This window comes from Myotis myotis, unplaced genomic scaffold (genome assembly GCF_014108235.1).
Source record: "Myotis myotis isolate mMyoMyo1 unplaced genomic scaffold, mMyoMyo1.p scaffold_m19_p_14, whole genome shotgun sequence".
In the NCBI taxonomy this organism is placed as follows: domain Eukaryota; kingdom Metazoa; phylum Chordata; class Mammalia; order Chiroptera; family Vespertilionidae; genus Myotis; species Myotis myotis.
This window is the reverse complement of record NW_023416318.1, coordinates 35228978-35244385: the sequence shown is the minus strand read 5'-3', so window position 1 is coordinate 35244385 and position 15408 is coordinate 35228978. Positions and strand designations below refer to the sequence as shown.

The 15408-nt window shown below is 41.7% G+C and overlaps 1 protein-coding gene across 7 annotated transcripts in view; it reads right to left on the bottom strand.

Moving 5' to 3' along the window:
• Positions 1-3223: 3223 nt before the first annotated feature.
• Positions 3224-15408, bottom strand: part of SLC8A1 (solute carrier family 8 member A1) — a 351818-nt gene continuing 339633 nt past the window's right edge. For all 7 annotated transcript variants that reach the window (XM_036334760.1, XM_036334759.1, XM_036334755.1 and 4 more), the window contains one exon: positions 3224-6719. In XM_036334760.1, coding sequence (XP_036190653.1) covers positions 6343-6719 — 377 coding nt within the window. In that variant the 3' untranslated portion in view covers positions 3224-6342. The remainder of the gene's footprint in view (positions 6720-15408) is intronic.

Here is a 15408-nt window from a genome sequence, read left to right as displayed (position 1 = left end):
AGGTTTGATCCTTGGTCAGGGCACATGCAGGAATCAACCAATGAATGCATAAATAAATGGAACAAATCAATGTTTCTCTCTCTCTCTCTCTCTCTCTCTCTCTCTCTCTCTCTCTCTCCCTCTCTCCCTCCCTCTCTAAAATCAATTAAAAAGATGAAATCAGCCATTTATAAATGAAATTGTCAAGGTATTAAGTTATGAAATTTAGAAAGTTCATGGCTTAAAAATTATTGAAGGCATTTTTATGAGGTCTGATATATTTCACAAAATAACTTAGTTATATGAAAAAGTGCACCAAAAGCATACTTTTGGTTTTGGCAACAACAACAAAAATTATGTATACCCAGCTTAGTTTTCATGTAAAAATCAGAGAAGAAAAGTTTACGTTTTACTGCTGTTGCTAGAAACTGGGACTCTGTCTTCCGTAATGGGAATGACATTCAGTATCTTAGACAAGGATAGTCTGTGATGAAACATTGATGCATTTTCTTTTTGTTAATTCTCTCATTTTTAAATATGTTCTCGATAAACACACAGATAATTCTCATCGCAATCATTGTTTTACCATATTACTCAATTATATGAGCATTAATGAGAATGTGAAATCTTGAAAGATTACCACTTTGGAGTATTTCCAAAGTTTAGTGTTAAGATGAGTATAAGAAGGTAGAAAGGTACCTATAGAGAAATTTATTTTTATCAAAACTGGACATGTGGATCATATCACTTTTAAACATTTATGTAATTTAGTTTCTTTTTTAGGTGAAATATTTTGACAAGTGGTTATATATTGGTTATTTAATAGAATTGTTCCTTTCCACTTGGAAAGAATGGGATCTTCACATTCAATCACATTTTTAGGAAAATCTCCTTAGAGAATTTATCTATTGTCCTATCACGAGGCTTCCGGGGGTCAATATAGTAATATTGTAATAACTATGTAAGGTGCCAGTTGGGCACTGAAAATATCAGGGCGAACTCTTTTTAAAGTATATGATTACCTAACCACTGTGCTGTGCACCTAATACAAAATAATTTAAATATAAACAGTTATTGACAAGTATTTTAAAAATTAAAAATATTTCTGTAAATTAAAAGTGGGTTGTTCCAACTTGGGAATATAGGGAAAAGGTCTTTGAAAATCTTCTAGGTGAATAAATAATTTCTAATACAGAGTGGCTATAAATCAGTTTTCCCCAATACACTCTTAGATTTGGCTTGGTGGCTTTGTCTTTGTCGTCCACAAAGTAAGAGTATATTAATTGTCAGAATTGACTCAGTAACATTGAAGGTCACTAATTTCTCTTTTGGTGTGTTTGGTTATTAAAGTAAATTTTCCTATCATTTGTATATTCCTATTTCTTGGAAGCATGGAAGCCATATATGGCTTTTCGGTGTTACTTCACTTGTGAGGGTCCTTATCCCCAATCCATACCCACATATATTGATAGAAATGGCTAGATGGGCCCTGAAACATGAATAATGTTGGCTTTATTCCTCTTTGCATCAATCTGTTGTAGTGTGTAGCTGTAGGGTATACTCAGTCACTAGAGAATAGCATGGCATTTCTATAAAAGACAGTTTTCTAGATGGAATGTCACCATATTTAATTTTTCCTATGACAAATTCACTTTCAGAAAAACATGTCCATGAACCCTTTCCCATTGCTGAGAGGTAAGAGTGAGCCTTAATAAGGATAATGAATATAATACAAGTAGCTATGGAAGAATTACAAAGGTCAGGAGCAGGGAAAAGAAAGATTACGACTGCATATTCCCCAGGGGACATGATTCTGGATTATTGAAAAAGGCCAAGACTGCATGATTCTAAAGAACGTGATCAGGTCAAGCATCTGCGAAGCACAGCAATGATTACATACACATAGACCAGGCGATTCTGGGCAATCAAGCCTTCCTGCAAAGACATCGGTCATAGATTTAACTAAACAGTCATGTTGCTGTTTGAAATAATGATTTTTCCTAAAAAATAAGTAAATAAAATAAAAAAAAATAATTTATGCAATGACCACTGACTTAAATGTTCCATATGAAGGGATTATTAAATCAGAGGATTTTTGACAAAACTGAAAATTGGGAGAGCCTCTGAGTGCACCTTTTCTGACATTGTGGCAGGCAGGGAAAAAGTCACAGAAAGCTAGATACTCACCATGGCTTGTTGGCTGGGAAGCAGACACACTCTGTCCCTTAGGAAACCCACCTCTCAGTGGTTGCTCCGCCTATAGATAACACGTTTTCTGCTTTGGGAGGAGATTAACGATGGCCTAAGTAAGTGCCAAAAATGAAATATCTAACTTACAATTGTTTCCCATTCTTGTGTTATTCTTGTTGGTGAAATACCATCGGGACCACTCAACACTTGAAATCTGGTGGGTGGAAGGCAGTGAATGTGGCTAGAACTGATGAGGACATAATGCTTAAAGAGAGAAGAAATGCAATCCATTACCCCAAATTTGTAGGCAGATAAGAATGAAAGCCAATGAATCTACTCATAACAACATCTTTCTTTTTCTGTAAGATGAGCATGATTTTAAGCAAGTCTCTTCTACATACTCTACTCCAGTGGTTCTCAACCTTCTGGCCCTTTAAATACAGTTCCTCATGTTGTGACCCAACCATAAAATTATTTTCGTTGCTACTTCATAACTGTAATGTTGCTACTGTTATGAATCGTAATGTAAATATCTGATATGCAGGATGGTCTTAGGCGACCCCTGTGAAAGGGTTGTTTGACCGCCAAAGGGGTCGCGACCCACAGGTTGAGAAACGCTGCTCTACTCCTTTATCAATTAAAGTAGATTTTTACCAATAGCTAGAATTTCTTGACCCAGTGAAGTGATTACTACAACAATTAGTGAAGCAACTAGTTACACACTTCTGATGATCAATTTTATGGGGATGGATAGATTTGATAGAATACTCCATATGCTAAAAAATGATCTGATGTGTAACTGTTTTGGGGCTTATGTTCTTAGATGCCAAACCGATGTAGACAAAGTGGTACTAAATAATGTAAGAAAACAACTAGTGAAATGGCAAATTGTCCAACGTTTATCTCAACACTATCAGACAATATTCTGATACTGTGCTCTCTTGGGAGGCTAAAAAGGAAATACTGAATAACCAAAGAGTTGACATTTGCAAGAGTTGAATAGTAGTATATCTATTTTTTTTTCATTTGGATGAGGATACCACTTGCACAATAATACCTTTTGGGTTTTTATTTCTTTAAAACATGAAAACAAAATATGAAGTAGATGACAATGAGAAGAAGGAAAACATTCCATACAGAATATGCTGTATAACTAGTGATTAAGTCAGAAACAATTAGAAACTTTATTTCTCTGTGTCAAAAACGTGTACCATGTATAAGGAGCAGCACAAGGAGTGCGTTTCTCCCTAAAGCTGTGCACAATACACACAAAATAAAATAATCAAACAAAATAAAATAATTTTACACAACTATAATTAATAATAAACCCTGAACAACCAGAATCATATCCCTATAACATAAAATTTTAAAAAGCAAACAAACCCAAAAGCTTTGAAATTGAAATTGACCAATGGCAAGAATTTCTCAAAAGTCCTCTGTAACAATTTGCTATGGGCCTATTGACATTCCAAATATGGCTAAAAATGAGTGCAAAATCTTTCTAATGTTTAAACAACTCATGTCCCCTGATAACATTTACCTGGTGTTTCTAGGCTAGTTTTCCATTTAGTAAATCTTAAAAAAAAATGGGAGGGGCAGGGAATTAACATGTGCCCCCAAAGGAGTTAGGCCACCAGTGTGCTAGGCCATGGCAGGTTGGGGTGAGTCTCCAAAAGATAAGAATTGTAGAGGGACAGGGCATAGAAAAGTGTTGTTATCAAACCAAGATACAAACTGGGATTAATTGGGCCTTCGCAGTGACGTGGAATACCAGCATGATTGCCTTTCTTGGTTTAAGATGAGATGTCCTATCTGCAAGATTGGCCAAGGACATCTAGGATGTTTTTCCTAATCTATGCTTTATACTCTCTTAAGTGTTGTTGTTGTTGTTTTTTTTAAATTAAGTATTTGAACAATTGTATTTGCACAGTTTCAATGTGTTATTTTAAAAGTGTCCTAATTGTGTTTTTCCTTGTAGGATAAATCTGTTTCTATGTGGCTGGGTTGACTTTTACTCATGGAAAGAGCAATCACATTAACTGTGAGCCCGCTGAGGGCAAGGATTTGGGCTGTTTTGTTCACACTTTAGTCCCTAGGTGGCAGCATAGTTCCTGGCATATTGAGTGGGTACCCGGCATTTAATTATTAATTCAGCCACCAAATCTTTATTTAAATGATGAATGATCATGATCACTGAGTGGAAAAAGAGAAAATAGCTCTCAACACTTTTTATTTCTTAAGTATCTTTGAATTAATACAGAGGGCTAGGGGTGTCTCCATTCTGAGAATCTTTATAGACAGAGAACTCTCTAAGAGGGGGCCAACATCATTCCATTTTTCCTCATTAGTGGACTCACTACTTTGGAATGTGGGTTTATCCACCACGCTCTTTGGTATTTTAAAATAGAAAGAGCCACTCCCTTTCCAGGGGTTAAAAACCTCCCAGTGCAGCCCTGCTGGGAGGCACTCATCTTCTCCTTTAACTGCTTACCCCTCAGTCGTAAGTAGAGAAGACTCACTTGTAAAGACCCATTCATTGGTCAGCCTGACCTCTTTCCTACTCAAAAAAATGCAGGTACAATCAGAGGGGTCTGGATGGTGAAAGAAACAGGGCTCAAAGTAGCCTTTATAAAAAAATAAAACGAACAAACCAGCACTATCTACCATCTGTGCCAGACAGAGCAGATGTGAAATAAATACTTCAGGGACAGGGCGCTGGAAAAACAGAGGCTCTCAAAGCCCAGGCACGCCTCCCGCATCCACTTCTCCACACCTTTTTCCTTGGCCTTCCTGAATCAACAGGCGGTTTTTTAGAGGCCTCTGGTGTGCTCCACATGGCTACTATTCCATGAAGATACTTTGTGGTTCGCCTGCTGTTCTCTCCATTGCTTTAACGTCCCCCGTGACAGTTATTGCTTCTTCAAAATGAATGTGCAGCTCCATGAACAATAAGCCATTTTCTCCTTGTATCCCTAGTCATAAACTCAATAACAACAGAAAAGTTACAGGTGAAAAGAAAACTCACTTATGTCTTCAATGTCCGGTTAACGCTGCTGAATGAGAGAACAGTGTATGCTATGCTCTACTATATACAGATAACGCTTCGTTTTATTTGTTTTTCGTCCATGCACTGTGTAACAGGTATCACAACAACATTCCCAAACAGGCACATGAAGGAGGAGCAAATGTTCAGTCGTGACTGGAACAGGATTGTGCAAGCCATGGATGCTTTTGAAAAGAAAACCAACAGATGATCCATCCCAGGCAACAGCAACATGGGACTGGGACACGGATTGATGCAAATGGCAAAGGATGATGTGAGTTTTGAATGGAGTTGTTCTTCCTGTTTGCAGGAGGAGGGGATGGGGGACCCGGGGAGATAGCTGGGCTGAAACACCAGAAGAAGGGCCTTGCCAATTACAATCTAGAGCTAAAGAGAGAAGAAGTAACGGGTTTTGCATGTTTCTGGGAATCTAGGCACATTATTCTTCCTGTACCTGTAGATCAGGAGTGCCAGGCAGCATATCTTTAAATATCAGAGGGCATCGGGAACCATCACTGCTTCCTGGCTCCATCCCAGCTCCCACGCTTCTTCTCAGAGGCAGCTTCACCTCTGCTCACGGTCCAGAGCTAAGCTGGGATTTAGTAACGTGAAGACGGGCTGAGTTCTTCTTCCGTGCCCATATCCCTTCTTAATCCAAAATAACTTTTAAAGTGTTTGGGGGAAGGGAAAGTAATCATAATGACTTAAATTTTTACCAAAATCCATTTGCATTTAGATTGGTCATCACCTCCCACAAGAGAAGCAAGAACCCCGATCTTCCCAACAAAACAAAACAAAAGGCAGACATCAGCCACCTCCCAACCCCCCACTGAAAAGAAGGCAAAACAGAAAACAAATCAAAGACTTAAGGACTTAGGAACCTGGAGAGGACACAGCCCTCCTAGGCCAGCTGCCCAGGTGGCCCTGCCTCCATGCCTTGTTCCATGCGACGATGCCCCTGGGAATGGGAGGTGATGGTTTCTCACTTCAGCCCTAGTAAGTATGCTCTTGAAGCTGGATTCCATCAGCAGGTAAGAGAACATGACAAATGTCAGTTTCCTCTGTTCATTGTACGTATTGTTTATGTATATATGTATATATATATAAATTTACTACATCTGATTGTTCCTTCAGAAGCCTTTTATGTGGCAGTAGGCCTCCAGGGAGGAGAAGAAAATGTACAAGAGCCACAGGAGCACAAAGAGGGATGATGTGAGGAGCTTGGCAGTCCGGGGCCCACCCAGCTCACCTCCGATTTCTGGCCTCCGCCGATACAGCAGCACCCCCACATTGATGAAAGCAAAAATGGTGAAGAGAGTGACAGAGAAAGCTAGCGTGCCAGGGGACACTTTGAACTGTGCCCCGTTGGCCGCGTGGTAGATGGCTGCGATGGACCAGGCCACACCGATTCCCAGGAAGACATTCACCGCGTTGCTGCCAGTGACGTTACCAATGGATGCGTCTGCGTACTGGTCCTGGGTAGCTGCCACTTTGCTTGCAAATGTGTCTGTAGAGGAAGAACAAAGAGGCAATGACACTTAGCCTTTTTTAAGGTGTCTGTGGAGTGCTGGAAGTTTCAGCTGTGTACTCTGAAATCAACCCCCCCCCCCCCCCCCCCCGTGGAAACCCAGTGACAACAGGGCTGTGATGTTCTCTGGAGGCCCAGTGGTGTGGTCAGAACAGGACCCAGGATTCAGGACTCAGGGATGCAGTGCTGGCTGTTACAGGTGAACTTGGTCAAGTTCTTTAGCACAGATGCCACAGCTCTTTGATACTGAACTTACAGGGCAGCATGGTCATGGCCCAGGTTCTAGGTCACTAAAGTTTAAAAACGGCTGCTCGAGGTATTACTAAAAGATGCTGTATCATCAGCTCTAGTTTACAGATGAGAATGTTAAGGGGTTAGGAGATATTTGCAAAGATTCAAGAGCAAGTTACTGAAACAATGAATTATAATAATAGCTGGCATTTACCCAGAACCATGTGAATACAGGAGCAAACTCTATTTCACTGCATTGATAGTGCTAATTCTATGGGTGGAGGAAACTTTATAAGTGAGCATGCTGGGCTTAGAGATACTCAATTTCTTTTCTATTGCCTACTTTTTGATATCAAAGTCCTTTCAGCTACCTTTGCAAAATACCTTGCACACACAGTAGTTTTATAGTAGATGTTAACTGGCAAGTTGAACTCAGATTTGCAAAGCCAGCCATGACAGGTGTGATCTGACCACAAGGTATTATGTCATGTGCTCTGGTCCTCTTGAGATCCCTGGCGTGCACTGAGCATGCAGGTAGCTGTATGATCTCTGGGCTACTTTCTCTCCTTGGTGGCTATTCTGTTGCCACCATCCTTCTTCAGTAAATCTCCAATGGGGACGACACATGGAGCATCTACTAGTAAGTTCATATCAGCCTGCAGATTCTTGTGCTTTCCAAAGAGTGGGAAGGTCACTGAGGCTGCTGGAAGTGCACTGTCACATTCTCTCTAAAAGGAAACTGGTTGGCCTGTGGGCTCATCTCACTGACTCGGACCACTGCCTGTGAAAGAAAGCAAGTTCCACTTGCTATTTTGCAAAGAAGCAAATACTCTGTGCTATATGCATGTTACATGTTTATTCTCATCCAACCCTAGTCTTTGGAGTGGATGCTATTCCTTATTTATATTTTTGGAAATGCCATTGAACTGGATGTTGGTCAACAGAACAAGAGTTTTTAAGCCAAATCTGTTTGATTTCAGAGCCCAGTCTCTCCACGCCACACGCCCCTCCGGGGAGACTAAATTCTTCCTCTTCTCTTGGTCCCTTTCACTGATGAACTTTGAAACAGGTTCTCGCAGAACGCCCTCTCCTCTGCCAGGGAACTAGACTGAAGAAGGTGTGTGCGGCTTTGTGCATTCAGATCCCACACAGCAGCCCCACCAGGACTACTGCGGAGGCCGGTGAGTGAAAGACAAGCAAGACTAACCTTCAGGCCCTCCTGCACTCACTATGAAGAGTTATCAGAGCTGCTTCAGGTGAAGTTGTTCTGATTTCTTTCCTTTTCCAAGGACAGGCAGCTGAGCAAGGGAAGTAAAGGAATAGAGGCCAAGGCAGGAGAAAGCAGCTTACAGCTCAGCTGCTGTGAGGACACCTGAGACGTTTATTCTGTGCTAACATGGCTGCTGCACCAGCTGGTGGCAAACAGATGGCACCTTAGGCTGGCTGTCGGTGGGGGCATTCCCTCCCCATGCTGCAGGGGCAGGTGACCTGGCACTTCCACAGCACACACCTGCTTAGGCCCGTGGTGCATGGCACACTGGACTTCCTGGGTGTCACAGTGCCAGAAGGGCATGAGGTATAAAATCAAAGGTTCCTGGGTCCTCTAAACACCCACACCAGTCATTTTGCCTGCAATGGAGGATCCACTTGGGCCTATAGGGGTTTCCTCTCCCTCAAGCCATTTTTCAATAGCTTATTGTGAACATCACATGAGAATTCTTGTGATAATACTTTCCTGCTTGCAAATGCCTCTCTGGATTCCCTAAAATATCAGTAGCCAAAGTGACTATCTTGAAACATACATAAAACACATTTGGGGCATCTTTGAGTCTGGCTGGTTTTATTTTATTTACCTGTTTTACATCAGGCCTTTTATCTGTTTTCAGTTCAAAAGTCATGTAAAAAATTATAGAAACACATGCCAATGCAAACCATTACCTTTAGCTCCACCAGAGACAACTCTGTTTTCCAAATGAAGCATGATGGAATCTCCCCAAATTACCTCCTATCCCTGCTTAGTGCATAGAAGAACCCATCACACACCATATGCTGGGCACTGCCAAGCCCTACCCTGAATGCTAAGCCCATACCTGCTTATGCTGCTTATGGCTGAACAAGGCAAACACCATTCAGATACTGCCGGGAGCCGGTCCATGCTTGCTGTTTCAAGGGACCTGGCATATATGGCATACTGTTCTTAATATGTTTGCTCACCTTCTTGGCACTATGTGTTTTAACCAAGGTCTCTGAGAAAGGTTGTTTCCCCAGGTAGGGATTTTCCCCTGAAGTTAGGGAGGGAATAAAACCTCTTAACTAGTGCCAGGTGGGTAATTAATCACTTTAACTACGAACAATCATGCTTAAGCTACATAATCTTTACTCCCTGGAATGGAGATAAGAAACACCCTAACCTTTGTAATAGAGATTGATAGGATTGAATCAACTGGTATAAATACAGATGTAATAAGACAGTAAGACACAGAACTTAGAATACGGAACCGAGAGAGACGGAACCTAGGCACAGAACCTACACAGAACGTTCTCTAGAGACAGAAGAACTTCGCTGGAGAGAACATGGCAAAAGTTCCTGGACAGAAACTGGCCTCAGAACCTAGAGACAGAACCTAGCGAGAGAACATGGCAAAAGATCCTGGACTGAACCTGACTACAGAAATTGGCAAGAGAACCTGACTAGAACCTGGTGACTGAACCTGGCTGGAGACCCTGGACAGAACCTGGCTGGAGAACCTAGCAAGACAACATGGACACAGAACTTGGCTGGAGATCCTGGATAGGCTGCTGATCAACTGAACGCTGTCTCCGTGTCCTTCCTTCATCACCGACCCCGTCCACACCTTTGGGGACCCCTGGACCTGCTGGGGTTGGACCCTGGCATCTGGCGCCCGAACAGGGACCCCTTAGGTAAGCCCCCCCGCACTCAGGACAGATAGGACTCCACCATAGGAAGAGGGTGGATAGTCTTTGCCGACTCCGTCCACACCTTTGGGAACCCCTGGAAAAGGATTCCCCTAGGTAAGCCCCCCCCCCCATTGAGAACCCCCACACTCGGGACGGATAGGACTCCACCAGGGTGCTACAGACCCCCCTATAGAGGATGAGTAGGCTAAGAAGGTGGATAGTACAGAACTTAGATTGAGAAGATGTGCCATACTGAGTCCAAAGAAAGAAGACTCTGTATTGACCTTTAGATTAAGAAGATGTGCCATACTGAGTCTAAAGAAAAAAGACTCCGTATTGATCTTTTAACACATATGCTTGCTAGCAGAGGAGTTAAGGTTACTCCCAGTCAGATGGAACGTTTTATACAAGAAGTATGTCCATGCTTTTCTGAGGAAGGAAAGGTAAATGTAAAGGCATGGGAGAAGGTAGGCCCAAGGAGCCTTATCCTTAACCCCACTGCAGCCTTTCCACCCTGGGAAAGTGCAGGATTGGCAAGCTCTCTCTGGGGTGATAGATCAGGACTCAGGTAATAGCGGAAAGCGCCAATCCTACTCTTAAAATGGATACAAGAGAGCATTTGGGGTTTTTCTTTTTAATGCCTGCTTTTAAAAAATAAAAAAGGGGGAATTTGCCGGGAGCCGGTCCATGCTTGCTGTTTCAAGGGACCTGGCATATATGGCATACTGTTCTTAATATGTTTGCTCACCTTCTTGGCACTATGTGTTTTAACCAAGGTCTCTGAGAAAGGTTGTTTCCCCAGGTAGGGATTTTCCCCTGAAGTTAGGGAGGGAATAAAACCTCTTAACTAGTGCCAGGTGGGTAATTAATCACTTTAACTACGAACAATCATGCTTAAGCTACATAATCTTTACTCCCTGGAATGGAGATAAGAAACGCCCTAACCTTTGTAATAGAGATTGATAGGATTGAATCAACTGGTATAAATACAGATGTAATAAGACAGTAAGACACAGAACTTAGAATACGGAACCGAGAGAGACGGAACCTAGGCACAGAACCTACACAGAACATTCTCTAGAGACAGAAGAACTTCGCTGGAGAGAACATGGCAAAAGTTCCTGGACAGAAACTGGCCTCAGAACCTAGAGACAGAACCTAGCGAGAGAACATGGCAAAAGATCCTGGACTGAACCTGACTACAGAAATTGGCAAGAGAACCTGACTAGAACCTGGTGACTGAACCTGGCTGGAGACCCTGGACAGAACCTGGCTGGAGAACCTAGCAAGACAACATGGACACAGAACTTGGCTGGAGATCCTGGCTGGAGATCCTGGATAGGCTGCTGATCAACTGAACGCTGTCTCCGTGTCCTTCCTTCTTCGCCGACTCCGTCTACACCTTTGGGGACCCCTGGACCTGCTGGGGTTGGACTCCGGCAAGATACCATTCCCCAAAGTAAAACCTGAGACATAACTGCTGCCATGGTCTCAGAGGGGTTGTGATCACATTCAGAATTAGGCCTATTCAATACAAACATATGAATCAGATTTCTACTGTGATTGGCACAAACTAAGTCGTGTGTGTGTGTGTGTGTGTATCCCAAAAAATGTATGCACAGACTTTGAATAATTTTAAAGGTAGTGTTATTTGAAAATGAAATGTATTTTAATCGAGCTATCAGCTATTAGTGTATACATTTTTTTCAAGTATGCTTCAGGCCAGATTTCTAATAGGAATTTTTGCTTTTAACTGAATTCTAATCAGTTTTAGATTAGTTGTACAGTCCTGCCTCCTTGGTACCCATGACTGTAAATCAATAGCAGGGAAGATATGTTTGGGAGGCAGTATGGTTGGAATTCACACATCACATCACAGAGTCAGGACAGAACTGTTCTCTGTAGACCTGTCTCAAGTTCACTATCTACAATCTTGGCCAAGTCATCTGATTGGTATGCAGGACTAGGTCAACATGCTTCCTTTTCCTCCAGAAATTGTTTTTTTTACCTGAATTTCTCAAACTCTCTAGCTACATATAGACAAAGCCTTAAACACCTTACAGTCCTGCAGGTGACACATTTATGGATTGGGTTTCACCCCAGATGATTTATCTTATTCTTGACTCTTAGTGGGGCCAGCTGTTAATTATCAAGTTATTTGTGCTCAGGAACCAACATGGACTGATTTTACTTGATGGAGGCATGCTTGCCTCCCCCAGCATCAGTGATTACTGACAACATGAGAGATAGAGGATACAGAGCTTCATGGTGCAGTAGTGAGAAGACTCATCAAGGAGGCACTCTCAACTCTTCTAACTACGGTATTTGTATGTTTTTGGGCAAGACACTTCACTTGTTTAGGTTCTGGTTTCCACATCTGGTATTTAGACTAGAACATCTGTAAGACTTTCCATAACTTTACTGTTTGGGTGCTGCACAGGATACAGAAAAAGACTCAATTCACAAGTATGATTTTGGTGTGATTTTTCTTTTTGAGTGGGAGTTTGTCCATGACCACCTTGCTTCATTAGAATGGACTAATGCTAATAAATATCTTCTCCTTTTAAAAAATAAATGACCTAAATGAAGTATTTGAAGATCCTAGGAAGAAAGTTCTCTAGACCTGAAGATGTTGAAATTGTGGCAGTATTTAGGAAATTAAACCACACAGCACAGAGTCATTTACCTTTTAAAAATAGGTAAGAAATGTTGGCAAAATTATTTACTTCAAACCTATTGGCCATCCATCCAATGGAATAAATGATGGCAGCGATGACCATGTTTCAAACACGGTGTGTAATGCCAATTAAATTAGCACACTACTGGCATTGGAAATACTGTGAGAGCCTAGCTGAAAAATGATGATTTGGGGTTCCATCCTCAAGCCACTTAATCAGACTCTCTGCACATCCCAGTATCTTTTCCCTCATTTTTAACTTGTGCCTCAGGTTCTTGTTTACACGTAGATTTGAGAACCAAAGCTCTAACGCAAGCATGTCAAACTCGTGGCCTGCGGGCCAAATGTCTCCTTTATTTGGCTCGTGTTAGCCTTTGAGTTTGACATGCTTGTTCTGAGGCATGGAATTAGAGGCTATTGCTCCAACAGCCCACAGTTCTGGGGGCCTTCCTGGGAGGAATAGATCTTTGAGTTCCAGGGAAGCGGTAAGGAGCAGCTGATTTCTCTGAGAGACAGCGATGCCTTCAGATATAGTGGTCATTTGCTCATAAAACAACCTGGGTGGGCTTGGTGCAGAGGCTAGGACTGCTTAACTCTAACGTCCTCCCACTCAAGTTATACTATGCGTACTTATTTTTTTTTAAAACCCTGTTCCAGCATGCGTACTATGAAAGGTCAAGGGAGGAGGAACAATAAATTAGTTGAACTCTGGCTCTTCCACTTGCCAGGTAAGAAGCTTACCTACTTTATACGGTTTGGAAGGAAATGAGTGAACACGAACAGCACTCAGAATAGGGCCTGCCACTTAATGAGTGCTCAATATTATTTGCTATTTTTATCATACAACAGAGCCAGATCCCAAGAGAACCCATAAGTGGTAAGAAATTCTGATTTGATGTAATGATTCTAAACTTTGGGGAGTTAACACCCTTAGAAGATGTAATAATTTTATGGTCCTCTGCTTTTAAAAATAGAGCATAAAATTGTTCTTAACAATCAAAGAGATTCTTTATCTTGAAAATTCTGTATAACCCAAGTCATAAGACGTGAGCTGTTCTGGTTTAAGGTCTAATTTTCAGAGTGTCTGAAAGGCAGGAGTCTTTGCTTAATGCATGTATTCCCCTCTCTGTTCTTTCCTCTCTTCTATGCACTGCTTGCCTTGCTCTTTTAGAATTCAAATGGAAATATTATTTATTTATGTATTAATTCTTTTGCTGTCACTGGGGGCCCTAACAAGGTTTTGTCTTAGTTGTGATACTTACCCAAGTATGAAAACCACATTCCCTCACTTCACTGGCTTATGAAAAAAGTCCTTTTTTGGCTTTCAAATGAGGTTTAAGAGATCATGGAATTATGGATGCTGGATTGATCAATGCCCAGTTAGGAGAGGGGTTGTAAAAACTGAAAAAGGGAAAAACACTTAAAAAATTTCTGCCCATAAAAGTTGTCCCTGAAGAGAGTGAAAAAGTAATGGAGACAGTGACATGACTTATTTTTAGAAACGAAGAAAACAGGGATGAATAAAAAGCTCAGGAGAACTCCTGTTGGCAGGTCAGAATACCTGCTTCTCATTTTCGTCTCCAGCTACAAATCAGAATCACGAGGGCAACTTTGAAACATATGATTTTTAGAAAGAGAGAAACATCAATAGGCTGCCTCCAGCATGCCTCCCACCAGGATCAAGCCGAAACCCGGGCATATGCCCTGAACAGGAATTGAACCAGCAACCCTTTGGTGCATGGACTATGCCCAACCAACTAAGCCACACCCACCAGGGCAGCACTGGTATTTTTTAAAGCTCCCCTAACCAGACTGAGAACAATGAACTAACTACCTCATTTCATTATCTGTGCAAGGACAAGGGCACCTCCTGTATGAAATAGCTCGGACCCATAGATCTACAAAAAACAACCATTCTTGTTATCAAAACACAAATTCTTTTTCATTTTGATGTAACTTGAATATTTTTACCCTGAGAATTAATTTTCCTAATATGAATATAAAATTCTGGTATATTTTAAATGCAAAGAAAAAGAAAAATTAAAAGAGAAAAAGTAATAGGGGTGTTTTTCCCCAGGGAGTACCAGACAGAGAAGAGAATGAGCACAGCACAAACCAACAGTGCTATTTGATTTACCTTCCAAACTGTAATTTGACAGATGTTCTAAAAAGAAGATAATACTCCTCTCTTAAACACACCCAGAATGGGATTATTTTTTAGTATGTTCATGGATACTCAAGAGAGGTTCCACATTTTCCCTTCCTTGATCAGAACCAAGCTTCATGGGGTTACCTAAAATTTTCTAAAATCCCTGGTTCTAATTCTTTGATGTCCACAAAAACATTTTGAGCCTTTGAAAGAACTCTGAGCTGGTCTGAGATGGTGCTTATTCTATTCAACTGCTTGGTCACTTGTTCTCCCTCCCAACGTGGTCTGAAAAGAGCCCTAAACCAACCAGTTGGGGGTGGAGCCAGGAGGCAGCATGCTGAGCTGGCTGTCTCTGGAGAGCTGCTGAACGTGGTTCTGAAGTAGATCAGAATCTGTATCTGTATGCTCCGGCAGGTCTGCCCTTTCATGTTGGAACTGCCACCACGATAATCTGCATAAGCAAGGTCCCCACTGTGTACCTGGTGGAGTAAGAGGTACAAGGCTGACTGACTGACTCGAGCCAAGTCTCCTGAGTCTGGTCAACCTGGTGAACAGGCAGCTGGATGATGAGCAGTTCCTAGTTGGTTCATAAGAACTGATAGTTCTGTTTGGTGTAGAGATATTTAGTAAGCTGAGGCCACTGTAAGTGGCTGATTTGGTCACTTTGAGTCTGTGCTACTCTGTGGGTAACC